Source organism: Podospora pseudopauciseta, chromosome 1 (assembly GCF_035222475.1).
Source record: "Podospora pseudopauciseta strain CBS 411.78 chromosome 1, whole genome shotgun sequence".
In the NCBI taxonomy this organism is placed as follows: Eukaryota; Fungi; Ascomycota; class Sordariomycetes; order Sordariales; family Podosporaceae; genus Podospora; species Podospora pseudopauciseta.
This window is the reverse complement of record NC_085892.1, coordinates 1,831,208-1,858,956: the sequence shown is the minus strand read 5'-3', so window position 1 is coordinate 1,858,956 and position 27,749 is coordinate 1,831,208. Positions and strand designations below refer to the sequence as shown.

The window sequence follows — 27,749 nt, the reverse complement described above, 5'->3', positions numbered from 1 at the left end:
ACCTCAACCTTTGACCCAGACCCAGGAATATCACTTTTCCAAAACCTCAACTTTTAAGCCACTCCCAAGAATACATCCTTCCATGTCAACACCGAGGTGAAGATACCACTCCCGAATTTCTTGCCATGTTCATCCTTGGCAGGTTCGCCATCGAAAGGCTTTCTTGTTGGAAGCAGGCTTTTAATCACGGGAACGCTTCTTGTCGTGAGAAGGTGTGCCATCATGGAGTTTGTGGTGGTGAAGGGGCCCTTCGTGGTGAGTGAGCCCGCCATGATGAGGGAGTCCGCCGTGGTGAGGGAGCCCGCCGTGATGAGGGAGCCCGCCGTGATGAGGGAGCCCGCCGTGGTGAGGGAGCCCGCCGTGATGAGGGAGCCCGCCGTGATGAGGGAGCCCGCCGTGGTGAGGGAGCCCGCCGTGGTGAGAGGGCTGCCCGTGGTGAGAGGGCTGGTCGTGGTGAGGCTTATCATTGGGTGACCCTCCATCATGTGGCTTCCCGTCGTGGGGCTGACCGTCATGAGCAGGCTTATCGCTGTGCGACGGCTTGTCGTCGTGTGGCTTTCCATTGTGGGAAGGCTCATCATGATGTGGACGCTCGCATACACCGTCTTGATTCTCAGGATTCCCAACATCCGCCGAAACGATCAAGTAAACCCTAGAGCGCCGGCCGCACGCAGGGTAGTGGATGCCGTCCGTGTCGTACTCTTGAAGGCCTCCGAGCACATCCTTGGTGTACGTGAAAGAATCCGATTTGCAGGTCGTAATGGGGAGGCAGGAGAGGTTGATGTTGACTTTTTCAATGACGTACTTCAGGCCAGGTGTAATCTTGAGCTTGACGTCCAGCTTCTTCAGGGCGTTGATGGTAGCAGCCCAGCTGCCAATCCTCTCGTAGTACTTGCCCTTTTCTTGGATGTAGAGATGGCCGTGTATGCCCCTTCTGAGGTCGTGAATACTGGGCGTCTCATACCAACCCCAGCTGCTCTTGCAATCTGTGCCCTTCTGTGTGTTGAGATCATGGGAGTTTCGAGGGCTCTGATAGCCGTAAGCAGGTGTCGTATCGCATGTTGCATGGCAAGGGGCAACTAGGCACTTGCTGCAACGGTAGGTGATCTCGAAATAGTCGTAGTCACAGTCGTAGGAGGTGCATATGCCGTGTTTGTTACGACCGCCGGGCTTGCAGGGAAACTGTTGTTGGAAATGAATCGGTTCGTGTGAATCCGGTACAATAACGCTTCCGGCGAATTGGAGATAGAGGGTGAGGCCCGCTTCGTCGCCGTTGGGGCACATGCCCTCAAGAAGGTGTTTGATCTCGGCATGGCTGGAAGCATTAATAATTTCGTTGAAAGGAACCTTGCACAGGAAAGTGCCATCCTGACCTGGTGTACACTGAACAGTTCTTGTGGGTGGTGGTGGTTTGTATCCAGCTGGGTAGAGAGGGTTGCCCTTGAGTCCCCAGGTGACCTGGGCAGATGTGGTGGTGTGGCCGGGAAATGGGTTGAAGGTGAAGGTCAAATACGGTCCAGCAAAATCAAGACAGACTGTCGATTTCCCCTTGGGATTGTCGTAATTGCCAAAGAAAATCTCAGGACATCTCTCAGAGTAGTAGTCCTCAAGTGGTAGCTGAAGAGTGTTCTTGTCAGGGAATGAAACGCCGGCTAGACTACAGTCTGCCTGGCAGATGTCGTACTCGGTCCGTTGGAGAAGGTTGATCTCCCTGGAAACAAGAGTCTCAAAGGTTGGCTCAGAGGCCAAGGCAAGCCGGAAGGTTGCGGCAACAAGCGCCAAACCCGAGGTGAGCTTCATGGTAAGTCTGGCGAAGGAAGTTGAGCCCGGTCACCGGTGAAGATGCGGGAAAAACACAAGACCATCGGGGAGTTCGTCGAGACGCTCATTATAACTTCTGTGGCAGTGTGCCCCCTCGATATCGTCTCCTTTTCAGTTCCTTGTGACAATGCAACTAAAGTTGTCATGATTTTCGCCGTCTTGATGTGACCCATGTTTCCTCTCGCAATGATGTCAGTTTAACGAGCATCAGAATGGGAGAGCGAGGGAGGCGTGCGGTCGGCGATGCGCCACCAAAGTCACTTCCGTGTCAGCTCCGCGGAAGACCCATTAAAAGACCCTTGGTATCGATGTGCAAAGCGAAACAACGGGTTCCGGATGTTCGACGGGAACTGGAGAAGTCCGAAGGTGCCAGCGGGTGCGATCCAGGGCATGGTCGGCAATCGCGGTGAACTCGGACGGAGTTAAGACTTTATATGGCCCAATCCCAGTTTGTTGAGGATTCCCAATTCTTCAAGGCTTGATGAAATAGTACAGATGTCTGCTGAAACATGTGGTTCTCGACAGTTGGCGTCGGAGTACCGCCAGCAACTTCAATTGGGTTTCAATGGTCCACAGTGCAACCAACAGTTCAAATGCATCTGCAAGATATTTCCCCCTCCCCATAAAATTGACTTCATTACTTCCAGAGTCAAAACCTGTCGACGGGCAACGACGGGAGCGGTTCGATGACATAGCAACATGAACGCAAAGTAAACGATTCAAGATGGGGTATGCACGCAACATATCTACCTCAAAAGCAGAGTTGACTGATTCATTGAGAAAATTTCAGGAACCTAATGCGAAATTCCCGATCCTCTTCTCGGTATCCGGATTATTTGTGACGCCAAAAACTCCATGCAATGCCTGACAGTCCTCCTCTGGTTGTTGGTTCCCACGATCAACTGTTCTGAAGAGGCCAGTTGTGATGACTTGGACCACCTTAGTTGAGTGAAAAAGGCCCTATCATAGTTCCCTCCTCTGATTCGGCAAACAAGTGCCACACAATGGCCCTGCCCATTATCAAAGACCCTCAACCAGACGCCTGTGACACCTTCTCATCATCCCCCTTACGTTCCTTGCCCTGCTCCTTCTTCCCATTCTCCTCCTCATCGTTTCGGCATTCCTTCATTTTCTCAATGTCCTCCAGATCCGCCTTCTGATTCTTATTCTCTTCATCTCCAATCGTCGAACCGGCGGACAATTCGCCCCCAAAATTGAACCTCGGGCGGGATTGCTGGCGCCTCGTGATTATGATCTGGTGATGCCGGCTTCGAGCGGCACCAGGGATATCCACCCCGCTCAACGTACGCGTGACTTCGCGGTACTTGGTGATTGCAAGACAGCTTGTGCAGTCGCTGGTGCTCGTCGTCAAGTTGCGACAGTGATCGCAACAGTTTTCTCCATTGACCTTTTGAATTCGTCCATGAAGAGGATGCGCAGGCAAGACATTCTGCTGCCACCGCTGGCAACGGCAACAGATCGCCCACCAATCCACGAAACGATCCTCCAGCAAATTCTCGCCCTCAATGGTCTCCAGCTGCTGTCCGTCTCTGTTGCGCAGAATCGTGGTGGGGTTCGTCTTGTAGCCGCACCCATGTTTGCAGGTGTGCGGACCACCGTGCCAAAAGTCCCTGGCCAAAACATACTTGTCAGAAAGGTAACTCCATCCGGGTAATGTGAATTGCCGATGGAAGCTTCATAAGCCTCTGGTAGACATGGCAAGAGAAATGTCCCAAGGTAGAGCGTGGGCTTTTGGTCGCGGCAGCGAGAGGGTTGCGAGCGACTCACCACTCTTCTTTGCCGCTGACTGCGCACTGATGCGCCCAGTAGGCCGGCGCGACTTTCTCGTCGATCGGTGGAGCGGGCGGCAAGTACGGCTGATGGCGTAGGTATGACAGGTAGGCCGGCACGGTGGCGCTGTTGTCGGTGGTCATCGTTTTGGATCGTCGCTGTTCGATGGTTGTTGGGAAAAGATTCGCGTGAAGAGGATCGCGCAAAGTGAATAACACCAGGCTACCTTACTCTGGCGGAAAAAAACAGTAACGCTCCCAGAAAGCGGCAGGAGCAAGTGGCAGAATTCAATTCAATGATGTCGTCGTCCACCAATTGCAGGCGGGTCCAAAGGCCATTGGGATCTCAAAGCCCACAAGCTTGGATGAAAAAGTCCCAAGTTCGATACCAGTAAGGACAGGTTGTAATCCCAGATCCAATTCAGCTTAATGGAGTTTGAGCCCTCCTTCAGTCCGCTCCGGGCATCGCTTGTCAACCAATTCGTCTTGCAGATCGATCACACACACGACCAGACACATGCGGATGATGTCCAGAGCGAAGAATTTTGAAGGGGAACCCAGTCAACCTCCCAGTAGTGATAATGTAGGTAACTTAGCCATTGTTTGGGTAGCCTCGATTGACTGGACCAAACTGCTGAGAAAATTGCCAGGACAGCAACTAAGTGCATGGCAATGCTCGAGAAACCTACCTCCTTCTCAACGATGAGTGAAAGCTCTCCGTACCAAGGAAGAAACCAGACCTTGCCACCTTGTCGAATGAATCTCGTGCTCAAGCGCTGCTCAAGAGACTCGGTTGTGATCGTTCCCAGAAACCCAAGTTGTCCTCAAGTTCTTTCCCTCGATTGTTGTCGGCTTAGTTGAAAGCCGAGTGCTCAAGAGGATGTCATAGAGCGGCAAAGTCCAGTTCCCGACAGCCTGATAGATTTGCAAGACTCCCGTAACATGCCATTGCAGTTGATGATGAGGATGGCAGTCTACTGGAAAGCAACGTCGGTGGTTTAATGGCAAATATGTGTGTGACCCCTTCATTGATCGCCAAAATGTGACCACCTCCGCGGGGCCCAATACGATAGAGCTGCATGCCCCTTGGCCAAAAAATGCCTACCAACAATGTCAACGATCGATGTTGCAGGAAGCGACATAACAAAGGCTCTTCCTCAGCAAAATGATGAATAAGAATGTTGATAATGTTATCGATGCGATGGATAATATGGATATCTGACACAGAAGAATGTTAGACATGTTGAAAGCACAAGAAGGGTATGTCGAAGGAATGATGTACCCAGTCGAAATACAATCGAGATAAGAATATCTGTGACATCTCAATATCAGCAACCTGAAAAAAAGCAGGAGTTGAGAGTGAACCAAAGGAATTGGCACATACCGATTAAAACACCGATTTAAATGCAGTGGTAAGTTTCCCGCAAGATCTGTGAAGAGTCGCCTGGGGGCGCAGCCTCCCGCAGAATCTGATGGAATAAGGCGTGGTTGTGGAATGGCGGGAGGTCTGCGCCCCAGGCAATGGAATGAGGAGACGACGGACTGATCTCTCGATGAGATCAGTGCCCGTGCCGGGCCGAATGACCCCAAGGAAGACGGAGGAGAAGAAGGAGAAGAAAAAGGAAGAGGGAGAGGAAGAGGAGGCAGAGTAATTGGGAATGGAAACAGAAGAGAGAGAAGCAGAAAGTTGAACGAGAGACAGTAGAGCTCTAAGATTCACTGAACCAAAGCACAGCGCCTGTCATAGGAGGAACCCTCCGGCAGCTAAATCGAGACCTGTATTCGCCCCTATCCACCTGCCTACAACCAATGACTAATAGGTAAATAGGCGGAAAGGAAAGAACGGGTACACCTCCCCATGCAAGGCTGGTGAGCCGTCCCATCCACAGGATGGCCACAAAACGCCATCCATCCTTGGTAAACAGGTCTAGCGTCATAAAAGCTGAAAAACGCACATCCATCGATGACAGAACAATCCCTGGGAGACACATCTTCAGGAAGTAATTACTGGAACAATGAGTTCGTTCGATTGATCAAGCTCCTTTTGGTTCTATCACCTTGCTTTAGGGCAAGAGAGACGAGAGAATTACGGAAGGGTCTCCACAAGACACGGGGACCGGGGACAGGAGATATTTCAACGGCAGTAGCGGAAGGAAACAAAGAGTTCAGGCAGCTCAGCTCAGCTACTTTCTTTCCTTTGATCTACTGATGGCAAGCGGCCGGGGACGGAATCCAAGGATCCCCTTGTCGTGGAATGGTATCACGGTCAGTTTTCCATGAAAAGGCAGGAAGATGGCAAACGCCGAACTTAATCGAGGCAGTGGGAACTGCTGGAACTAGGTTGATACCTGGATCCTGCCGTCCAACAGGCAGCCCTGGGCACCCTTTCATGGCTGCCGATTTGGGCTTTCTTTGCCCCCTGGCTCGCTCACCTCACTAGGTTGGCAACCATGAAATCATCAATAGGATCAATTCCATCAAGACATTTCAAAGATGCTCCTTTCATGTGCACACAATGATTTACAACCGAGGAAAACATCCACGAGTAATTCATTTGTTCCCACACTGTGCCCCCGTACTTCAGAGTTATTGCTCAACAATGCCACCACAGGTTGACCCAGCATGTGGCTCCGGTCCAGGTTCCGCAGCACCTTTCCATTGGCCCAAGCAAGTCTCCATTCCCAGGAAAGAACACCGCTCGTTCACCAGTACCCTTGTGGTCTGGGGAAACATAGGAAGAACCTCCTCATCCTCGCCTCTGGCTCTGGCCGTAACTGCCACAGAATAGTGGGACACATCCAGGAGAGCAATCCTGAACTCCTCTCCATGTCGTATCAAGCTGAGGCACAGCGACCTCAATCTCTCTTTGATGTCGTGTCATGCCAAGGCAAAACCACCCTAACATCTCTTGATGTCGTATCACCCCGAGGCAGAACCACCTCAACCTCTCCATGTCATCTCATGCTAAGGAAGAGCCACCTCAACCTCTCTCCACATCGTCTCATCCCGAGGCGGAGCTTCCTCACCACTTCGGGCCAGGAGACCATTGGCTTGGACCAAGCGGTCCGCACCTGTGCCATACCGTTCCCGCCCGTTCCATCTCAGGTTTTTGCACGCCCGGCCTACCATCCACAGGCAGAGCAACCCCAACAGCTCTCCATGTCATCTCGTGCTGAGGCAGAGCCCCCTTGAGATCCCCCAATATCGTATCACGCGGAGGGAGACGTACCTACCTCAACATTTCTTGATGTCGTCTCGTGCTGAGGTAAAGCCACCTCGGCGCTGCCGTCTTGGGCTGACCTGTTCCACACAGTTCCCGCCCGGCCGATCTCGTGGTTTTCTAAAGTCTGCCCCAACAACGGGAGAAGGTTGCGAGGCTGCTTCATTCACCAACGGCAGCCGTTTTGTGTGTTGATTCTATTGTTTTGACTGAAGAGCGGAGGGACATGTGCATCCCAAAGATACCAATCTAGATTTGCTTGAGCCAGCGGCTGCCAGTCATCTACTCCTCTGTCTTCGCGCTTTCTCACAGACAAATGTGTAAATACATGGCGTTGATCATCAAGTATCCTATGGTGCCTTGAAGTTAATCCTTTGACCCGCAACACATGTCGGTATACTGAAAACTGAAATGCCACAAGAATTGCTTTGTACACGGGATTTTGGAACGAGGAACTGAGATCTGGAAATCCTACCGGTATCACGGACCAACATTCGAAGTGGAACCATGTTTTCAAAGAGAACTGCATCAAGTACCCTACACTGTTCAACCCCTCTGAAGGGTACCTAAAAACGATACAGGATAAAATACATGGTAATGATGTTGAAACATCTGATGAGCGCCTGGAATGGGCCTCCCCGAGGGGCCATCCCCGCCTTTCACCCTCCCATAAGAAACCCGTTCAAAGATGTTAAGAAAAGTGAAGAAAAAATAACAGTAAGAAAAGAATAAAAGAATAATACATAAAAATAATGAACCCAAGAAAATAGATAATACATGAAAGAATAGAACCAAAAAGAAAGAAAAGACATGAACAATACAAACGCGCAGGGCACGATGTCGTCCCAGTGCATCATCCTACACCACCGACAACAACACCCCAACAACAACAACAGCAACAACAACAACAAGACCATCATCACCACCAACGCACGACACCATGCGTCCCAGTCATCATTACCCCCCACAACTCCAGCACCCCTACCATGGGAAATACGCGCAAGAATAAGGGACGCATCTGCTACACCAGCACATTTGCGACGGCCTCAAAAGACGAGTACGCCACAAAAAAATATCATCAGGGTAGCACTGTACCCCAATACCGGGTCGCCGAGGTGGACGCCACCAACACACAGCACACATAGGCCACTTCTTCTTCCACATTTCAACACTGCCGGCGCGCCCTGTGGCAGCTAGGCACCCGGGACCTTCAGCAGGTAGGAGCCCTGCGCGGGGACTACCGCTGGGTGCCTGGCACGCCCCGGTGAGAGCCCTGGGAGACGGGCCCTCTGACAGGTGCGGCAAGGTATGGACGCATCCCACGTTGACCCCCAGATGTGGTGAAGATTGTGGGTGCAGGTTGCTCCAAGCTGAATCATCGACAGGACAGATGTAGGTGGGACCGATAGTATCCCAGTACGGCTAGTTGGTGTTGCTACCAGGAGCTCTCAATCGCTGTCTCGTGCTAGTGGCTGGTCGAAGAAGATGGAAATACTCTGCGTGAGCCGGTTGCTGGCGATTTGGTCTTGATCAAATGCTGGATTCGAGCTCCGGTGGGTTGGTCTCCCGATGGTGGGTTGTGCTTGGATCCAAACTGGATAGAGGAGCTGGTGTCAATCAATTGCGTTAATATTGCTGACGTTGCTACAGTGAGCATTTGGGAAATGTTCCAACGAAAGGACTAGAACCCTGAGGAGTAGAACAAGCACCTCATCGTACGCAGAGGATGACAGGACAAATACACACCTTGGGGGCCCTGTTGTCCATCTGCACCGTGTTTGGCCTAAGATCTGATGCGTGGGTAGACGGCCGGTAGTTGAGTTTACACGTTGAATAAAGGGCCCCGGTTATAAACATGGCGGCGGCAGAAAGAAATCAGAGCTTTGACTAGAAATCTGGCGTGAACTTTGAGGAAGGGTGAATAGTGGACAGGAAATGGAGCTGGAGAAGGGAAAGCAACAAAAGGGCCTCTGCGTTTGGTCTTTTGATCCAGCGGCTCTAGGCACGTTGGGAAGGCTCCCACCAGTCTCCAAGCCGGAGCATGGCAAAGAGTATCCTCCGTGTACCCGCAGGTCCCGAATGCCATCCCTTGTCTATCCACTTCCACCCACCTATCAGAGTCAGAAAACCTATTGTCCTTGCCCTGAGGAGATAGGTGGTCTGTCATCATGCGGGCCCGTAGGAAGCCTTGGAAGGCCAGGCAGACAAGAACAAGAAAATTGGTGCCATTGCCCAGTGTCTACTTTACATGCGTTGCTTCCCTTTTCCTTCAAAGCTCTGCACTGTTCCCTGGCAAGCCCCCATCCCGATGCGGTCTCCCTTTCAGGTCTTCCCCCTCCCTTGTGATAAATTCTTTCTGGGCAGTCAAGAAAGGGTACCCCTACCTATCCAAATTGCTCAGGTCATTCTTGAACCCAGTAACGAGCATATAGCCAAACTCGGCCGCCTCCACACTCCTCTCAGCCATCTCCTTTTTCCCCAACCCATTGTACGCCTCCGCCAACCTCCTCAAGGCAACCACCACATGAATCGTCATCAACGAATGCCACTCCTCCGAAAAGAACATCTGCCTCGGGTCCCACACCTTGTCCTGGCTCTCCGCCCCCTGCGGCATCTCAAACCCAAAGTTCCTCAACACCTTCACCGCATGTCTAATCGTCTTAGAGTAGTTCTTCTTCCCCCTATACGCCCCAACCAACCAATTGCTCCCGTAAATCAACGTCAGTCTCGGCAATCGCCCGTAAATCTCCGGCTCGTGCGCCTCCTCCAACTGCTTCATCAGCTTATCCACCGATCGAATTGTCGCGTCGGGAATAATCGTCTTTGCCCTCGGCGTCTTCTTGTTCAAGATCTTCTCCACCTGCGCGAGCAAATCCTTCCTCTTCTCTCGACTAGCCTCCGACGATTGCTTGAGCTCGGCGACGCACAGGGTGCACGAGCACTCGAAACCCCATCCGTCTTTGTACACCCCGTTGCGGACATCAGGGAGGGATTTGACGGGAACATATTGCTGGAAGATTTCCTCGCCTGCCTTGATGTGTCGAGTCGCACGGGAGATCAGCATGTCGCCGAGGAACGATCGGAGGGTGTTGGGGACGCAGGCGTGGTTGAGGTTGCTGGCGTGGACCCAGAGACCTTTTGCTTGGCGACCTTCTTGGGCGGTTGGCCTGGTGTCTTCGAGTGTTGACAGGGGCACGGAGAAGCAGTTCTTGTTGCGGAGGCCTTCGATGACGAAGACGTCTAGGACTGGAACACCATCTACGAGGGTGCCTTCGAGCGGGTTTCGCTCGTAGGTCATCTCGCCGGGGTAGAGCTGGAGTACTGACTTGCACAGTGATGGGTTGTCTAGCAGTTGACGGACGGTCAAGGCATACAGCGCAGCCGACGCCCTCATCGGCTCGTACTGGTTGGGCATCAGGGTGGCCTTTTCTGCAAAGACAAGATCCCCGGGTGCGAGATCCTTGGTGGCGAACAATCCTCTTCCGTGGAGCGGGCTTGCCTTTACCTCTGTGTTACGGGTGAAAGACCCCAAATCCAGGTGAACGTTCTTTGGGCTCAGGGACTTGTAGATGGCTTCAAAGTCGTAGTCGCCAGTCTCCTCCTCGTGCAGCCTGGCGAGACACCGCTCGTACTCCTTCTTGATGGCTGGGTTGGTTGGGTTGAGCTCGAGAGCCTTGGAAAGATATTCCTTCGATTCCGAGTAGTTGCAAAGCCCATAGCATGCTCTCCCAGCAGTGTAGTATGCTTTCCAGTCCGTGCTGGTGCCCGTTCGAGAGGCGAGAGCATCCTCCTTCGCGGAATCATAGCGGCCGAGAATTAGACTTGTCCCGGCGCGCTTGGTGTAGATTGATGGCTTGAATCCTTCATCCTCGGCACAATCCAGAGCTTCGGTGTAGCTGTTCCTCCCGTCAGCTTTCCCTTCTGCTTCTTCTCGATCCCAGAAAAACACCTACCAGAACACCGCCGTTGGGAAGTCCTTCTCCAAAAACGCCGTATCGCCCGCCTTCTTCCAGTCCTCCGCCGTCTTGAGCAATGGTCCCAATCTCAATGGCTCAGGAATGATGGGGTCGGTGAACCTAATCAGCGTCACATCTGATGGGTGGTCGACACAGATCATGTAATCCTCGCTCCCATCCGCATTCTTCCCGTTGATGGTGTAGTAGGGCTCCTTCACACCAATGATGCACCCTTCTGGTACACCAGAAAGGATAGACGAGTCATTCTGGTTGTAGATGGAGATCTTGTCCACATTACCGAACTCATCCTCGACTATGCTCACTGCTCCCGCCCCAAGGAATGGTGGGCTGATGACTTTGAGAATGAGGCCTGAACCTCGGTGGTGTGAGTTGACCTCGAGTTGTGATAGAGGGATCTATGGCAAGTGTCAGAGTCTTGAATGAAACGAAAAGGAGTGAGCAGTACAATATCAACTTCGCGAATCGACTTTGTCGAAGCAGGATAGGCAAGCGCCAAGTTGGGCTGCTTGACGGGTCTCGGCGCGTTCTCGGGCGAGTTGGCCTGTTTCTGGACGTGGACGGCGTGCGTCTTGAGGAGATCCTCTTTCGTTGGCTTGACTCTCGGTGCTCTCGTGGTGGTGTCTGGTTTGGTGACCACGCCGTCGAGCCCAGGGCTGGCGGTGGCGGGTGGTGAGGGAAGTACAACTGCCATTTTGTCGTTGGTCTTTTTCTTTCTCGGCTGTGGGGGGTTATCACTCAAAACAGTCACAACACAAAGATAATAAGGTCAAGGCCGAAGATGAACAATGTTGTGATCTTGGAGTTTTCTTTCGTCAGATGGACACAGGTTCAACTGTATTATCTATGATTTTTGTTTTTGGCATGAGATGGACAGTTGAAAGAAATAGGTGGCATTCTCGGAGCAACGACAGCCGTGATTGCCCCTATGGGAATGACACTTGGTTGCCAAGAACGTCTTGGGGGATTGTAGCCGCCTTTCCGAACGTGATATAAGGTCATGCGTTGAGTGGGTGCGTTGTTAGCGGACAATGCGGAGGAATGTGCGGGGTATGCGGAGAATCAGGGGCCGGGGTGTCCTGCGGCGGGCGTGGGTGGACGAAGATTGGAGAAGACGGGGCCACCAAGGAGTTGCCTGTTTGGGAAGTTTTGGTGTAAGTGCCTGTGAACTACATCGACAGTGCGAGTTTGGGCAAATGACACGACACCAAGGGGGGGATGGAACGCAGTAAAAAGTCTTCCATTTGGGTGGCCAGCTGATTTGGTGATCTCAAACATCTGTGCCATGATCTGGCTGCAATTTGGCCCCCCAAAAAAGTCCCGATACCGTCGCTCATCCTCCTCTGCTCCGTAACACCGTCTCTCTCGCCCCGGAATTCAGCACTTGTCAGCGTTGAGGATGACGTTGAAATTCCCCGGGTAGAACGCCTGACCCGCGCTCTGCCAGGCGCCATCATCTGAGTCCACACACTTCCCCTTGTTGCCCCAGAAGCTCCCAAAGGCCCCGTTCATGTATTCGGCCCCCGCGGAGATGTTGATCCATCTCACAGTCTTTGAAAAGTCGTTCTAGAACATGATGCATACTGTGGTCAGTAACTGGCAGGATAAGGTATACAAGAGTAGACCTGTCAAAGGTACAGACTCACATCATTGCACCACCAGATGGCGGAGTCGTAACTGCAGCTGACTCTGCCACAGTTGCCAGGTCCAGGGCCGTTGGTAGGCATAGGGTAAATGGGAAGTTGCCAGAGGTAGTCGATTCCTCTCGCAATGGCCGACCATGAGCAACCCTTCCATCTGCCCCAGCAGTTGAAACTCTCGGGGATGATGTTGCGGTCGGAGTCATCATAGACAAAGTGACGCTGACTGGGCAGCTTGAACAAAGACTGGTTCCAACCGGGGTATAAAGCTTCCATGTGGGCAACGGCATGCTCAATGGTACCGATGATGGGCACAGTCTCGCTGGTGGCGTTACCGGGGTAGATGGGCAGGTCGAACTGGATGTCGACGACTCCGTAGCCGGGGATAGGGGCCTGCGAGGCCTGGGCAGTCTGGGCCAGGACGGCCAGGGCGGCAGCGATGGTCAGAATGGTCTTGGAAAGCATGATGACGATGTTGATCGGAATAAGAAAGCGCGTCTGGTTGTTGGATCGCCGCCGGTCGGTGTTGACGATTGTGTGGGCGGTTGTGTTGGTTGTTTAAGGCAAGCTGGGGAATTGGAGTTGATGTGCACTGGAGACCTCGTTTATACCTGGTAGAAAGGTAGTTGCCGTTCGGTGGTTCTTTCCGTCGAGAAACCTACCCTGAGACCTGGCTTTGCCAACATCCCCACCTCTCTTCTTCAAGGGACCAGGGGTGCACTCTTCAATGCCGCTTCTTGTATGCTCCTTCCTCAACACAATCCCGTCAATTCAGGGACATTCATTCGTCCGAAGCTTTTACCGGTGCCCGAGATTGACTTCAGACGAAGAGCTGCCTGTCGCACGATGTGGGTAATGGCTGAGTGCTCCTTCCTGCCTTTGCCGCTCCCCACCTGTTTTGGTCTTCGATTCTGGCAACAGTCGGCCAGGATGTAGGTGCTGAGGCCGCCGACCTGGCTGCTCTTGCCCGTTCCTTCTTTGATGGAGCGGCTGTTACGTTGGGCTCCCGAGTTCATCTGAAGATAAAGAGCTCTCGGCTCTTTAGAAAGACCCAGAGGCAACTGCGCAAAAAGGGTAGTGGAGGCCCAAGGTGGACGCCAATCGGCCAGCTTCGGATCCTGAAGCCGAATCTGCCTGTTGGGGTTTCGTCGTCCGCTGTTACCAGCCAGACAAACAGAGGCAGGAGTCTGTCCTCAGGCAGGTGGTCTTGAATCAAGAACCAAGTGTTGCTTCTTTGACCAAATGTCGGCCAAAAGACGCGAGCCTGGCAGCGACTCCCACCCCAGACTTTGCCAACTTGCGAGGGTTGATTTGAGAATATTTGGATGAAAATACGGTCCACTCGGTCCCTCATCGCGTCTGGGACACTCCAGCAGTGTGAAGTCGCGCGCACCATGGCTGACGATTAAATCGTCGATCTTTTTGATTTTTTCATCGGGTAACTTAGATAACGCTGGGTGACCAATCCTGGAGAAGTGTAGTTTTCTCACAAGGTGAGGCGCGCTTTCCCCCCGAATCCAGGCATACCACGCCAGAAGAGGACCCCGATTTGGCGTTCCAATCGTACCATCCACGTCTCCAGTTCCCTTAGGGTCCGCCCTGATTTCAAGAGCAGTTTGAGCCCGTCGAAATCCAGATTTGAGGCTGCTATTTGTATTGGTTCCACGGTGTATCCTTGTGCCATCGACTTTGCTCCGAGTTGCAGTAGAAACTGCAACACGTTGCCTGCATCGCAAGGTTCATTCTGTTGATTTGTGGTGCGTAAACAGGATTATGGTCATAGCTGCCAATGTATAACACCATGATAACGGATAGGTCAAAACTCCCGAGGCACCTTTCAAGGCAATTCCTTAGCCCGATGTGCGTTACCAGTCGAAGTGAGGGATATGGGCATAGTACTGCAAGATGGAGCCCTTTAAGTGGAACGGTATTACTCGTGGTACGTTTAACTCGTCAAAGATCCAGTCCTCGAACCATGACCGGTGGAATATGTCAGCAATGGAGCTGATCTCTATTTCATAGGTTAACAAATCGTCCACTGTACCAAGGTCGAGTGTAATGACTTCCGTTTCTGTATATTTAAACACGGGGTGCGCTTGGATCCTGTGGGTCAACTTTTTGGCTTGGGGATTTAATAGGTGGGATTGCCAAACGGTATTCCGGAATTGCTCAAAGGTTGCAATGTTGTAAAGGTTATAGACATGGGTTAGTTCTGCCAGAAGTGAGATAGCCTTCATGACTGGCGCAAAACGGTCTTCTGATGGATCAACAGCCTCATTGCGAGCTCAAAAGATTCTGGGCACATGAGAGGCCGGTGTAGAAAGCGCATATGAAGAGCGAACTCGATGATACAGAACCAGTCAAAGCTGCTGTAGACTTCTGCCAGGATTTCATGCTGCTTCTTGTGACGTCACTCCTGCATTTGATATCCAGCTAGGTCACCCTCTCGTAGCCGCAATATCTTGGAAAATACTATCCGTGAGAGTTCGTCGCGAATGTGATGCCTTTCAAGAGCATACCAGCAGGTGTGTGTTCCGAGCCGTTTTGGAATTTTGGGAGAGTCCAAAAAACTCAAACACGATGTAATGTGCGAAGGAGTCTGTCAGCAGTCTGACCGGTGGTCTTTTTCGTGGAGAAAATTCCCCAAACTTTGTGTGCCTCTCCTCCATGGATATCGTAATAAGGCATCCGCAGAACTTACGAAGAAGTTCTTCATCAACAGCATAAGCAAGACTGTCATTGAGCCCATTTAGTCCCAGAGACTCCTGTATGACACAAAGCAGTACTGAGCACGAAATATTGCTTTGCTCTTGAGTTCCTGTAAACGTATGCTGCAGTTGATGCCTGCGGATCCACATGAAGGTGTAGCGAACAGTATCTTGGGCCTCTTCAGGGGTCTGGCGGAAGATGCGCTCATATGTTTCATCGAGAGTACGGGGTAAATTCGCCAGCGCTGTGGTGACAACGTTGATATCAGGCTTCAAGCGTTGCAAAGCATCAAATTGACATACGACCCATCGGGACCTAGGGGACGGAGAGGTCAGTAAATATGCCCCCGACCAGAGCATAGACGCATCTTCATACATTCCCTTCGCCTTGCTACACAAAACAGTGTGAACCTTTGACTGAATTGAGGACGGCTATTGCTGAAGTTTTGGGTGTTGTGCAAGTTGAGACTGAACGTATATTTGGATATCTTCATCCACTAAACCGGTCGACATAGATAGGGAGGTTGAGAATGATGACATCACAGTCTCAATGTCGATGTATTCGCGACTTGTTACCAGAAGCTGTATGTGGTCGAGTCTTTGATCCGTCGACAGGTCGCGCACAACCTTTAAGAGGTTACCCCGAGGCATGCTTTCGTCCACTGCATCTAGCAGCACGTACACCCTATCAAAACTCTGGACAGTTTCTTCCAAAGCCTGCAACAAATCATGAGGAGGTGGGCGTTCTACCTTCTTCCACAGTGCAATGACTGATCTGCCGACAAAGCTTGGTTAAAATCCAGATCAGAAAGGGGTATCGCTTCGTCCTGTTCGTGGCCAAAATAGCAATAATAATACGTGCATGCGTATTGTTGGTCTCGTTGATCCGGGCTCTCAGTAAGACCTCTGACTGTTTTGATCCAGCGGGACGTAAAGATTGTTTTTCCAGCTCCTGGGATTCCGTGGATCCCAAGGCAAGGTGAATCTCCCTCCATCCACGCTTTCCACTCGGAAGATTTGAAGACCCACTCACCGGTGCCAGGTTCATACAGTTTCACAAGCTTGCCGTGAATCGATGAAGGGTTTGTGGACCAGGATAAGAAGTGGAGGTATATCTCCCTGACCTGGAGGTCTTGCGCGAGATGACAAATCTGTATCTGCAAAACACCAACGCCTGGTCAACCTACTGGTCAGATTTGCAGAAATATCATCAACCTTCTTTCTGATGACTTTCACATCTTGTCTGGGTGTGCTGTCAGTAATACTCGAAATGGACGCATAGCAACCGTACATACGCCGTATCCGTTGTTAGAGCTAGCAATATTGTGCCCTTGTGCTGTTTAATTTCATCAAGCAACTTGGTCGCCTTCCCCTCCTTGAACGGCCACGCCAAAGACGACAGGACAGTCTTGGCCTTCGAATACTTTGCACCGGTTGCTGTTGGACCAGAGCTTTGGTAGGGAGGTAGAAGCCGCTCCAAATCCATCATCGCCTTCTGGCAGCTCTCAAGGGGCCCATCTGAGGCTGCCAGTGTCTCAAGGGCACTAAATTCATCGCTGAAATCGATGAGAAACTTCAGGATTTCCAACACAGAACGAAGAGTTGATATTTCGACATACGATTCGCACGCTCGTATGACTTTGTCGGCGATCTGGATGATGGCGATGATGCTTGCAGCACCACTAACTGGATCCATTTTACCTCATTCAGAAAAGGCTTGGGTGGAAAAGAGTCGGATAGACAGCCAAAAGGAACCCCGATGCTGATCTTGGTCCGGTTGACTTAACGGGAACTCGTGGAGGACGGACGGTTGCCTTCTAGTCTTGAGCAAGGCCTGCGCAAGCGGCGCGCCACGTATCATAGGCCTCCTGCATCGGACAAAAGTACTGGGGAACAATGTTGGTAATGCTCTGCAAGGTAGTAGACAATGTTATACTGTGACCCGCCCCCGTTCATCCACATCATGCAGCACTACCTCTACGCTTGACAGGCCGCCTCATGATAACAGACCGCATCACACCCTCGGGTACTGGCCCGGCAAGTGCTACAGCGTTGTTCTCCCCCCAGTACCGACCCTCTTCTTTGGTGACGCCCCATGTTTCCTTGACCTTCATGTCCAAAACGTCCACATCTTCGAACCCAAACTTCCGGTAAACGGCATATCCAACAGGAGAAGACTCGAGCCTGGTGGGAAGCCTAAGGCTGTCGGCAAGATCGGTTCCCCACTTCACAAGGGCCGATCCGGCGCCCAGTCGCTGTCGGTCCGGGCTGCAAGCAAGGATACCGAGGACTGCGGGGTAAGTATTCAGCAACTCAACTTCAAAGACACGGTTCGACAGGATTGAGTGAAGCCTTACACAAAGCTGCTTCGCCCTTCGCGTGGTCCCTCTGCTTCCTGTTCAACTCTCCAATAAAAGCATTGATCACGGAAAGATCAGCGCCCTCGCCAAAGTTCTCGACAGTGGGCACATAGTCCTCCGACATCCACTGTTCTTCCGTCCGAGGGTTTCGGTGAAGAACCCACTTGGAGAAAGCAACCACTTCACCAGGCCCATCAGGGCCCTCGGGAAAGTATTCAGCAACGTTTAAGATAGTCTCTCCATTCTTCGCTAGCTCTTCATCTGATTGGGGTCTGGGAAAAACCCGCTCCCCGAACCTTTTCCGCGAGGCTTCTGTGGCACCACCCGGATGCATGAGCTGGTTCATAACATCATCGTCAAAGGCTTCGTAGTGGATTCGGACAATGGCATCAGTATCGGCCAGTTCGGCTTTGCGGACTCGAATGAAGGGTTTGGTGGAAGCCATCTTGGTGAATCAGGGCGCGTTGCAGTGTTGGTGGATGTGGGCAGAGATGCTCGTTCCACGACCGAAGTCGAAGGCCCAAGGCTATAAAGCTATCCCCGACTGGGGGTCGCTGCGGCACCATTGCTCGAGTGCAAGCATTCTGCGGCTCCCAACGCGACAACCTTCTCCACTCGTACTCGGCGCGAGTCACGGCTAAAACTCGGAGTGGAGTGTGCAAGAGCTCCGGCCAGCTGGATCAGGTTGACCGGGTCGCGATCACACGCTCCGGGTTCTCCGGCCGATCTCGACGACATCCGTTCGGTGTGTATATTCAGGTGCCGGATACGTAAGCATCGTGGCTTTCGGATCGATCAATACCAGCTAAGCCAATCGCGGCAAAAGGCTCAGTAGACACATGTAAACTTGAACAGCCTGATCTGACCACATGTGCTCAGACAGGAAGGTGGGCTTCCGATTGCCGGTTCGGATTTGGTTGTCCGGTCGTTTTGGGTCGCCGTGGCCACCACAAAGCTGTCCATGTAGCGATGATTCGAAGAATCAGGAGAGGTGCTGAAGTACCAGTTATTGGATATTTCCATGTTGTAAGTAATTCTCCAGGTCCGGCTGGTGATGGTCTGGCCCTCACGTCGTGGGCAGGAAACAGAGACTGCAACGGTACAATAAGGTCTTTAAAAGCAACAGAATCGCCCTTGCTCATTATCAAAGCCCATTTGAAACATGCTCAAGGACTATTTAAATATCTTTGAAGGTCTGTTCATGGTCTCGAACAGCAGCAGTCTCCATTCTTTGTCCACAATGCCGCTCTGAAGGTTGACCGAGACAAGACGCGCCTAGCCCATGTCGGGAGGACGGGAACAAGCGCGACCAGGGGCAAGAGGGAGGGTCCGGCAGCGGATGGGATCCAATCAACACCCGCGTTTTATCAGCAGATGCCCCACTAGAGCTTCTGGAAAGCTCGGGCTCGCAACCTCGATGGCTACCGCAGACAGGCTAGACTTTGGATTCCATCGTACGACTGCACATTGCTTGTCATCTCCTCCAAAATGGCGAGCCCGAGAGTAACTCTGTTTCTCTCTATTCCGTTCATGATTATTGGCTTTCTGCTGAGCCGCTCACCGTCCATGATGACCTCTGTTTCCCCCTCCAAACCTTGGGCTGATGGGCCCATGAAGCTCATCACTACGCCCCAGTTCCAGACCAAGAAGACTGATATCTTCACATCGGGAGCCACCCATATGGCTTTGCTCCATAACTCCATCCTCCGCGGCTACAATTCCATCTACCACCAGGCTCCGCTGCTGCTCGACCAGGACAAGGCCGACTTCATCGGCTATGCCCTCGCTTGGTCTCGCTTCGTGAAGTCACACCACGATGATGAAGAGGCATCTCTCTTCACCAAGGTGGAGGAGCTGCTGCAGGACAAGACGGTGTTTGAGGAGACTCATCATGAGCACGGTATGCTCCTGTAGTCAACTGTCGCTCTTCTCCCACTCAACTAACCAATCTGTCCTTCTACAGAATCTTTCCTTGCCGGCCTAGCTGAGTTTGAGAAGTACCTCTCCGGCCTCCAATCTCCCACCGACTTCTCCGCCGACGAGCTTTTGCAAATCATGAGCACATTCCAAGAGCCTTTCGAGAAACATTTCCACAGCGAGATATCCACCATTGCCAAGTTCTCCGAGCACCCCAATGCGCCGAAGGAGGGCACCCCCGAGAACACTGCCGCGGCGGCTACATTCAAGGCATGGGGCAAGAGCACTGTTACCAAGGCCGGCATGACGGATGTCGTGCCCTTCTTCCTCCTCAACTTGGACCGTACGGTCGAGGATGGGATGTGGGCCCACTGGCCTCCCATGCCGGCACCGATCAAATGGGGCTTGATCAACATCGCGGGGGCTTTCCACTCGGGGTGGTGGAAGTTTGCGTCTTGTGATGCGAATGGTCAACCGCAGGAGCTGTGGGCTTATCGTGCTGCGGCTATCAAGTCACAAAAGGAGGAGCAGGCCAGGGCTTAGGAGGTGTATTTCGGTAAGTACATGACATATGTAATGAGCCATGACCGTCGTTTTTGGTTGGAGTTTTTGTTATTCTGTACCGGTCACGATCTCATGTTTGGATCAGAGCCTTATGGGCATCAATTACAGAACAGTTCATCGTTTATACCAGGCATCAGACCCATCAAGCCAGTGTTTTCCGCAAAGTCAGTGGCGGGAGGAGGGGGGGGGGCGTGCGGGTAGTAGGGCGAGGACGGCGAATAGCACATCCTGGGGTTTTAGGTGTGTTATAGGGTTAGGGTTATAGACTTGGTGCTAATTCTTCTGTGCTGTACATCTCTTTTATTGCTCCGTTGCATTTGGATAAGGCCTTGAAAGATAGTCCAGGGCATTTGCACTAGGTATCTGATCTTTCAAGGCCTTTATTGAACGCTGCAGTCTCCGTCATTCTGTTCAAGACATGCAAGTGTACGCGGCGGCAAGGCCAGCTGACAAATCTCACCTCCCGAACCAACAACGACAGCTCGTCTGACTTTCAAACCTCTCTTCCCAACCGTTGAAACTGTTTGGCTAGATTTCCACAAAAGCAACAAAATGACAACCCGTACGAGATCCTCCGAGGGGTGTTGGACCTGCCGACTTCGCCGCAAAAAGTGCGACGAAACCAGGCCGGTGTGCGAGGGCTGCAGCACGCTGGGGATCGACTGCTTGTACAGCGAGGAAAAGCCACAGTGGATGGACGGTGGGGATTGGCAAAAGGCAAGAGGGGAGTGGGTGAAGCAGGAGATCAAGAGGGTTGCTGCCCAGAGGAGGGAGAAGAGGTACATCAAGGATTTGGAGGCCGGTGTTGGGGGGATAGGGTTGGATATGGGAAGGGTTGAGGTTGGCGTCATCACGACGGGGACACTGCAGCTACTATCTGGTGTTAGTATTGGCGGTGGTGATGGTGGCGACACTGTTGGGGGGGTGACAATACTACCAGATGGCGAGAAGGGTAGCGGGATGGGCGTTGAAACTGACAATATCCCAACCGGCGCCACATCAACCGACACCACCGCCATTGCGACACCTTGCTCCTCCTCTAGTCCCTCACCTTCAAATATCCCGCCCCGTCATCAACAAATTGACAGCGCTGACCCAGATGGAGAAGACCACACCGGCATCCCCGCCTCCGAGCGCGACGCCCACAGAACAATGTTCTACCTCGACTACGTCTTCCCCTTCCTCTTCCCTTTCTACCGCCCTACCCTCCTCGACTTTGGTCGCGGCTGGTTGCTCGTCCTGCTACAGCGCAACCAAGCCCTCTTCCACGTCGCGCAGACAATGGCGGGGTACTTTTACGGTATCATCCTCTCCAGCGAAGACAACAAAGACGACGTCCCCGAGCTGTGCAAGAGCCATAATTTTGACGCCATCCAACGGGAGCAGGAGTTGGGGCTGCAGTGGTTAAGAAGGGCGATTCAGGGGGTCGTCGACAAAGGTGTGGAAGGGCATCTCAAGGAGGCGAGCGAGGTGGTGGCCTGTATTGTTCAGCTACTGACCAGCGAGGTCGCGGTGGGGAATGGAGGGAATTGGAGGGTGCATCTTGATGCGGCGGCGCAGTTGTGGGGTGAGACGTGGAGGTTTCATGGGATGGGAAAGGTTGGTTTGGGAGGGGAGGAGGGTGAGAGGGAGGTGGTGTGTTTTATGATGTTGCTTTTACAGCTGGGCACGAATCCAAAGAGCTTTACCCCGATGGGGCAGCCTTGGGGCACGGGGCAGGCCACGTTGCGGTTTTTTAGCGCGCAGTTGTTGTTTTTGGATGTGGTGGGGAGTACGGCTTTGGGTGAGGGGCCGAGGTTGCAGAGGTGGCATGGGCATTTGTTGGATACTATCGGGAGGGAGGAGTTGGAACGGATTGTGGGGGTGAAGGTGAAGGAGAAGGAGATGGACTTGCCGCATTTGAAGTTGGTGGAGTTTATTGGGTTGGAGAATTGGGTTGTGGTGGCTGTTGGGCAGGTTGCTGCGCTGGATGGGTATAAGAAGGAGAGGAAGAGGATGGGGGCGTTGTCGGTGACGGAATTGGTCGAACGGGCGAGGGTGATTCAGAGGAGGATTCAGGATGGGTTGGCGGGATTGGGAGAGCCGGAGGTTAAACATGCTTGCCCATCCAGCGGGCCTGTGCCGAAAGACCATCCGCTGTTGCATTTCACGGCACAGGGCATGATTTCACCTCAGTCTATGCACAGTACTGCTGTACATACGAGAATCTGGGCTCAGGCAACGTTGACATATCTCCAAGTGGTCATTTCTGGGTGGCAGCCAGCAAGTCAAGAGATACACCACTCGGTCACAGAGACTCTTAATCTGATGCTTTATTGCGTTCCAGCACCAGCCTGTCTCAGAGTATTGGTTTGGCCATTCACTGTTACCGGATGTCTGGCTGCTCCAGAACAGGAGCAAATATTCCGGGATATGGTCGCCGCCATGGGGTGCTTGAGGAATTTTGGCACCATCAAAGAGGGACTGGCCATCATGGAGCACGTATGGGCAAACCGGGCCCAGATCGAGCAAAATGCAGACCAGTGGGATATCGCCGCATGTTTGAGTTGTCTGGGTCAGCCTTCGCTCCTGATCTGACACTTTTGTTTGATGAACAAGCTTGAACAAAAGAACAATTGGGTATTATATCTATCATACCAATGTACCAACCAGTACTTCGCCCCTACTTTTACAGTCAAACTCTTTGTGCCCGGTAACCAACCCATCACATATGGCCAGCTATATATATACACCCATCCAATATGTTTACACAACATTCCCCGGATCAAACTCACCCCTCGACCGCCCAATCACACTCGCCAACGGCCCCCACCACCCACTCTCCTCCTTTTTCTTCCTCCCCTCCACTTCCTGGCCAAGCACCAACGGCGACGGCAGCAAACTCTCATGAACCACACTATCACTACTCGGCACACCCTCCAAAGGAGCCATGCCCTGCACGACACTCCTCCCCGTCTTCTTCTTCTCTCTCAGCTTCCTCTCCCTCGGATCAACTTTTGTACTAGGGCTATAAGTAGTCTTGGGCAACAACAAGGGCGCCTGATCCTCCCTCTCCCCTTCCTTTCCCAACAATCCACCGCCCCCGAAAGCAGGTGAAAACGACGACGACTCCGACAGAGAGGACGACAACGCAATGGGAATCATCCCTGCTCCTAGACTGAGACTGCTCTCTGCCGTGTCGGCTCTTGCTCGTCTTGTATTATTCGGTGTCGTAGGTGGAGGTTGGAGGTGTCCCGCCGATGACTTCTTTCCCGCTGTTGAGGGAAAGGGCCAGCCGGGTGTTCTCCTCCCTCCGTTGACGTCTTCAATTATAACGGTCTGTTCTTTTGCTTTTGGGAGGTGGGTCGGCGTGATTATTGTTGGGTTTTGGGGGAGTGGGGTGGCAGGCGCCCCGAGTCCCTACTGGGGGTTACCCGGTAGACCTCGCTGTCGAGAGCGGGGGCGGGTGGAGGGGGAGGTGGGAGTCGCTCCGGTGGTGCGGTAGGCACGGTAGGCTTTGGCGAGATCGGAGGGGCGGTTGGGGAGGGTAGGGGAGTCGAGACGGTTGTTGCGGGGGCGGTATCCCCTTGTGTTGGAGCGGGGAATTTCGTCTTTGGTTTTGCATGGAAGGGTGGTGCTGCTGGCGGTGTTCCAGCTGTCGATTCTTTGACTTGCTGGGCGCCATTGGGACTTTTTCTCGTCGAGGTCGCGATCCCAGTCGCCGAAGCTGTCCCATTTGTTTTTGGGCTTGCGGCCAGTGGAATAATCTCTAGAGGGGTTGGAGATGATGGTGATGGGACGTTGGGTGAAGAAATCGGTGCCGGGGCGGTTGAGAGGGTCGGACGAATTTTCGTTAAAGTCGTATTCCTGTCGTTGAAGCTTGCGCTCGCGCAGTTGGAGTAGGAAGGAGGAAAGCGTGCTGAGGATGAACAGGGCAGAAAGGACGATGAGGGAGATCCAGATGGCGAGTACCCGGTAGCAGGCCTCTTTCCCGTTGGTGTTGGATGGGAATGTTGTTTGGCCGAATGAGGTATTGGGTGGCACGGTAATTGTGAAGGTGGTTGAAGGAGCGATGGCGGCGCATGACCTTTTGGTCACGGGCTGGGCCAGGAGTACTGTGACAGTTACAGCTGGAATAAGAAGGACGAAATCCAGAACTATAGTGGCGATATATGGGACGAATCGCCGACTGAAGCTCGTAATAGTGACTAGGGTGTAGAGTAGTGCTGTGCTGGTCTGGTCACTGTTGTCAGTCAAGTCTGAATAGATTAAGAGCCGAAGACACTCGTAGACATACCAAAGCCACTAATGCCACAATTGTTGGCGGCAGCCCAAGTCCTGCTTTGTTGAAAGCAACTATGAAGTTGACCGTGAACCCTACAACAAGCCCCGAATCAACTATCGACAGAATCCGCACAACGAGAAAGAAGTAACCGAGAAAGCCCTGAGGCCGTAGCGATCTGGTGTCCATGATGGCTTAGACTGTCTCATAAACCTTGGCATGCCCTGCCTGGACGATGCCATGCAATAAAAAAGTAGAGTCAAAGAATGTCTTTTCTCAACCTCAAGTAGAGAAAAAGAAAGGTGAACTCGCAACAAGATCGGATTCGAAAGCGTTGGACAAACCGCCGTTGGCCACCGGGTACATGTATCAGAGCCAGAGGCGATAGTTGAGGGATTCCAGGGTCGACTACCCATAATCACAAAGAGCAACAGCAAGTCCAAATGAAGATGTATTCTTTAAGCTTCCCCGGCCCAGTCATCCATGACACGGCCTCATTGCAGCAGTTTCGCTGATCACACACCGCCCTTCAGATGTATTACCACCAGACCATCATAGTGATTCCCTTTCTGGGAAAGATGTTAGTCGCTCGAGTGTCCAAACCGTTCGATTTGACGGTTGGAGAAGGTGGAAGGAAGGAATGATCGACTTGGCGTTGTATCGAGCCTGACTCCAAACCTCTGAAGTCGATCACTTACAAGGCCCAGCCAGGCCACCGTCGGCGCTTGGGACGATTTTCCCAGTAGGGCAAATGGTGAGAACATGAGATGAAAAGAACCTGGGCCCCGAAGGATGCGGCCAGGAAACGTGGATCTGCGGGTGTAAGAATGCCAAGCCGGCCGCAAAACGGTGCCGGGGCCGGGAGGAAAGGGAACCGATGGTTGCGGACGGAGCTGGCAGTGAGTCATCCTCAAGTCTGGCTAAACCGAAGTAACTGTATGTTCCAGGACGAGTAACGGTCTTGGGGTCAATAATCGAGTAAGCAGCGGAATCTGTCAAGCTGAACTACACTACCTTAGGATGGGGTATCTGCTGGACTTGGCTATTTTGAGTAAGCATTAAACACAACAAAACACGTAGTAAACATGGTGCAGCTCAAGCACAGGCCGTCGGAGAGAAAAGACGGCGACATCGGCAAACTTCCGCATGCCGGATCAGCTTTCAGATGATGTTGTGTCGTAGAGTGATTGCCGCTGCGGAACACCTCGATCTCCGGGCCGATTGCTCGGCCGGGTTGGACAGCTGCCCCTGGCCAGCCCCTTTTGAGACCACATCCCCAGACAGCCACTCTTGGCAATATTGCTGGCACAACCACTCAGATGCATGCATAACGCTGAAGATCAATTTTGGCACGCCACACTCCAAAAGCCATCTGCATGACTATCTTATCAAGACAGACCTTCTAGCCTCCCCAACTATCCCCGTGAAAAGCAGCGCAAATAATATCAGAAATTAGCATTGAAAGGACACAATCAGATCTCAGCCCAGCAAATCATCAAGACCATTGCCAAGCGGCTTGCTACCCGCAGGCTTAGCAGCAGCGGGAGAAGAGCTGGCCGCACCCCAGATGCCAGCACTGCTCTTCTCCTTCGCGAGCTGCCCAATTGTCGGCCCAGGCCCAGTGGGGGTACTCTTCTTGAGGCCTACACTGGCTTGAGACCAGAGAGAACCAAAAGCGTCACCTCCAGCTGCGGGTGCTGCTGGCTTGGAGCCACTGGTGACTGGCTTCAACCCGCCGAAGGAGGCAGGGGCAGCAGCAGGCTTTGCCACAGGTGCTGCTGGAGATGCCGCCTGAACCGAAGAAAAGTAGTTTGGTGTAGAGGCTTGGAACCCTGCTGGCTTCGCAGCAGGGGAGAGAGTAGTCGCAGACAAAGGCGTTGAGAAGGCCGAAAAGTTGCCGGAGGGTGTGGCGGTTGAGCTTGGCGGCGGAGAGATAGAAGACATGGCGACCATGCCGCTCAGGTTGGCTTGTTGGGGGGCAGAGACAGGCTGGGGAGCGGCGAACTGGGTCGCAGGGGCAGCAGCAACAGTCGGCACTGCCGATTGGAAATCGTCGAAGTCGTCGTCGTCATCATTGGTGAGTGCAGCGCTCGAAGCAGCCGGGGCACCAGCCAGGGGAGGGGTAGAGGTTGTCGCGGGCTCGTCGAACGAAAACAGATCGACCTCAGGGGCCTTCTTCTTCGCCGGTTCAGTGGTCTTCTTAACACCGACTCTTTCGGATGTGTCTCGCTTCACCCGTGGGGCGCTTGAAGACGAAGCACCACCAGCTGGCCGTTCATCCCCATCAAACTCGTCGTACTCCTCAAACTGTTCCCCGCGTGCTTGTGTTCGACCAAAATCGCTGCTTTGTTGTCCGCCGAAGCCTCCACCGTCCCCGTACACACCTCCAGCATCACCACCATAAGTCGAGCTGCTGCCACCACCGCCGCCCCCACTGTACCCGTCCGAGTTGCTCCCAAAGCCACCATATCGACTGCTGCTTCCCATTCCAGAGCCACCCTGCATGCCTACAAACTTGCCCTTGATCGCACGTGCCTTCTTGCGCTCCGACCGGATCCTGTCAACATCCCCAAGAAGCTCAGCAAGTTCCTTGGCGCGATGGCGAACGTTAACACCCTGGTCTTTGCCGTTTTGGTCAATGAAGTGAAACTGGCGAAGCATTTTGAGCAGAGTAATGTGGGAGCGAGCATCGTCGATAACGCGTTCGGAGCCGTGCTTGATCAGGTACTCGAGAAGTTGGAGGGCCTTGTAGATCTGGCGCCACTCTTCGGCGGACTTTTCGGTAAAGCGGCGATAGATCATGGGCATAATCTCGTTCAGGGTTTGGCTGGAAGAGAATGGTGGTTAGATTGTGTCTTGGTATGTGTGGCCGGTAACACAACGTACTAGTTGAAAGTGCCATCCGCAATCTCCTGCATCTGAGTCGAGGATGCGCCCCAAGGTTCGTTATTTGTGGCCTCGCGCACCTTGGCCTCCATCTCGGTGAAGTTCATGACGGCTGTACAAGGAAGCATGGTTTAGCACATGTGGGAAGACCTGGAGTCGGGCGCATCAAGCCTACCATTCTGGACCTTGCGCACACCGGCCTTGACATCGTAAAGTGTCAGGTTGGTGACGGTCTGCCGGAGACTGTTCAAATCCATTGTGAAGAAGAATCCTGACGATTATCCAGCGTGAAATTGTTGAGTATCAGAGCGACAAGGCAATACTGTAGCTTTGCTTGTGTCGGCGGACTTGGGAGTCGACCTGCTACTGTCGCATTCGATGTTGAACCGATATTGTGGAGTTAAGAGGACGGACACCTTGCGGTTTCCCAACCGCCGCAGCCAAGACACTTTGGGCTCTGGGAGTCTGGGCGCGGCACTGCTGAAAGCGGGTCTGAATAGCCATTGCAGCCTGAGGCATCAAGGCATCAAATGGACCTGCCCAGGTGGGTCTGTGCTCGGAAAAGCTTCAGAGAGTTTGCGCCAGTGGGAGAGCTCAAGAGAGAGAAA

General features: G+C 52.8%; 12 protein-coding genes across 12 annotated transcripts; 2 read left to right on the top strand and 10 right to left on the bottom strand.

Annotated features, from left to right (window-relative positions):
• Positions 1-180: 180 nt before the first annotated feature.
• Positions 181-1,800, bottom strand: QC763_105010 (uncharacterized protein; the record flags this gene model as incomplete). Its single annotated transcript, XM_062907070.1, has 1 exon — positions 181-1,800. The coding sequence occupies one exon, from the start codon at positions 1,798-1,800 to the stop codon at positions 181-183; it is 1,620 nt and encodes a 539-aa protein (XP_062769980.1).
• Positions 1,801-2,547: 747 nt separating this feature from the next.
• Positions 2,548-4,334, bottom strand: QC763_105005 (uncharacterized protein). Its single transcript, XM_062907069.1, has 3 exons — positions 4,301-4,334; positions 3,610-4,232; positions 2,548-3,452 (listed from the first exon to the last, which is right to left on the bottom strand). Exons 2-3 carry the CDS (start codon positions 3,753-3,755, stop codon positions 2,852-2,854), a joined length of 747 nt encoding a protein of 248 aa, XP_062769979.1. The 5' UTR covers positions 3,756-4,232; positions 4,301-4,334; the 3' UTR covers positions 2,548-2,851.
• A 664-nt stretch (positions 4,335-4,998) lies between these two features.
• On the bottom strand, positions 4,999-5,602 carry QC763_105003 (uncharacterized protein; the record flags this gene model as incomplete). Its single annotated transcript, XM_062907068.1, has 2 exons — positions 4,999-5,279; positions 5,326-5,602. The coding sequence occupies 2 exons, from the start codon at positions 5,600-5,602 to the stop codon at positions 4,999-5,001; spliced, it is 558 nt and encodes a 185-aa protein (XP_062769978.1).
• A 2,250-nt stretch (positions 5,603-7,852) lies between these two features.
• Positions 7,853-8,688, bottom strand: QC763_0006050 (uncharacterized protein; the record flags this gene model as incomplete). Its single annotated transcript, XM_062905124.1, has 3 exons — positions 7,853-7,876; positions 8,327-8,425; positions 8,578-8,688. The coding sequence occupies 3 exons, from the start codon at positions 8,686-8,688 to the stop codon at positions 7,853-7,855; spliced, it is 234 nt and encodes a 77-aa protein (XP_062769977.1).
• Positions 8,689-9,211: 523 nt separating this feature from the next.
• QC763_105000 (uncharacterized protein) lies at positions 9,212-11,499 on the bottom strand (the record flags this gene model as incomplete). The annotated part of the gene is made up of 3 exons (XM_062907067.1): positions 9,212-10,727; positions 10,785-11,203; positions 11,254-11,499. The coding sequence occupies 3 exons, from the start codon at positions 11,497-11,499 to the stop codon at positions 9,212-9,214; spliced, it is 2,181 nt and encodes a 726-aa protein (XP_062769976.1).
• A 683-nt stretch (positions 11,500-12,182) lies between these two features.
• On the bottom strand, positions 12,183-13,997 carry QC763_104990 (uncharacterized protein; the record flags this gene model as incomplete). Its single annotated transcript, XM_062907066.1, has 3 exons — positions 13,108-13,997; positions 12,452-13,056; positions 12,183-12,371 (listed from the first exon to the last, which is right to left on the bottom strand). Exons 2-3 carry the CDS (start codon positions 12,908-12,910, stop codon positions 12,183-12,185), a joined length of 648 nt encoding a protein of 215 aa, XP_062769975.1. The 5' UTR covers positions 12,911-13,056; positions 13,108-13,997.
• Positions 13,998-14,569: 572 nt separating this feature from the next.
• Positions 14,570-16,849, bottom strand: QC763_0006020 (uncharacterized protein; the record flags this gene model as incomplete). The annotated part of the gene is made up of 3 exons (XM_062905123.1): positions 14,570-15,469; positions 15,530-16,709; positions 16,773-16,849. The coding sequence occupies 2 exons, from the start codon at positions 16,847-16,849 to the stop codon at positions 16,409-16,411; spliced, it is 378 nt and encodes a 125-aa protein (XP_062769974.1). The 3' UTR covers positions 14,570-15,469; positions 15,530-16,408.
• Positions 16,850-17,114: 265 nt separating this feature from the next.
• QC763_104960 (uncharacterized protein) lies at positions 17,115-18,652 on the bottom strand (the record flags this gene model as incomplete). Its single annotated transcript, XM_062907065.1, has 2 exons — positions 17,511-18,652; positions 17,115-17,443 (listed from the first exon to the last, which is right to left on the bottom strand). Exons 1-2 carry the CDS (start codon positions 17,956-17,958, stop codon positions 17,115-17,117), a joined length of 777 nt encoding a protein of 258 aa, XP_062769973.1. The 5' UTR covers positions 17,959-18,652.
• A 295-nt stretch (positions 18,653-18,947) lies between these two features.
• Positions 18,948-19,973, top strand: QC763_104950 (uncharacterized protein; the record flags this gene model as incomplete). Its single annotated transcript, XM_062907064.1, has 2 exons — positions 18,948-19,413; positions 19,477-19,973. The coding sequence occupies exons 1-2, from the start codon at positions 19,002-19,004 to the stop codon at positions 19,971-19,973; spliced, it is 909 nt and encodes a 302-aa protein (XP_062769972.1). The 5' UTR covers positions 18,948-19,001.
• A 573-nt stretch (positions 19,974-20,546) lies between these two features.
• Positions 20,547-22,571, top strand: QC763_104940 (uncharacterized protein; the record flags this gene model as incomplete). The annotated part of the gene is made up of 1 exon (XM_062907063.1): positions 20,547-22,571. One exon carries the CDS (start codon positions 20,547-20,549, stop codon positions 22,569-22,571), a length of 2,025 nt encoding a protein of 674 aa, XP_062769971.1.
• Positions 22,572-23,393: 822 nt separating this feature from the next.
• QC763_104935 (uncharacterized protein) lies at positions 23,394-24,444 on the bottom strand (the record flags this gene model as incomplete). The annotated part of the gene is made up of 2 exons (XM_062907062.1): positions 23,394-24,209; positions 24,271-24,444. 2 exons carry the CDS (start codon positions 24,442-24,444, stop codon positions 23,394-23,396), a joined length of 990 nt encoding a protein of 329 aa, XP_062769970.1.
• Positions 24,445-25,022: 578 nt separating this feature from the next.
• On the bottom strand, positions 25,023-27,568 carry ENT3 (Epsin-3, clathrin recruitment and traffic between the Golgi and endosome). Its single transcript, XM_062907061.1, has 3 exons — positions 27,317-27,568; positions 27,142-27,253; positions 25,023-27,082 (listed from the first exon to the last, which is right to left on the bottom strand). Exons 1-3 carry the CDS (start codon positions 27,396-27,398, stop codon positions 25,735-25,737), a joined length of 1,542 nt encoding a protein of 513 aa, XP_062769969.1. The 5' UTR covers positions 27,399-27,568; the 3' UTR covers positions 25,023-25,734.
• Between the last annotated feature and the right edge of the window lie 181 nt (positions 27,569-27,749).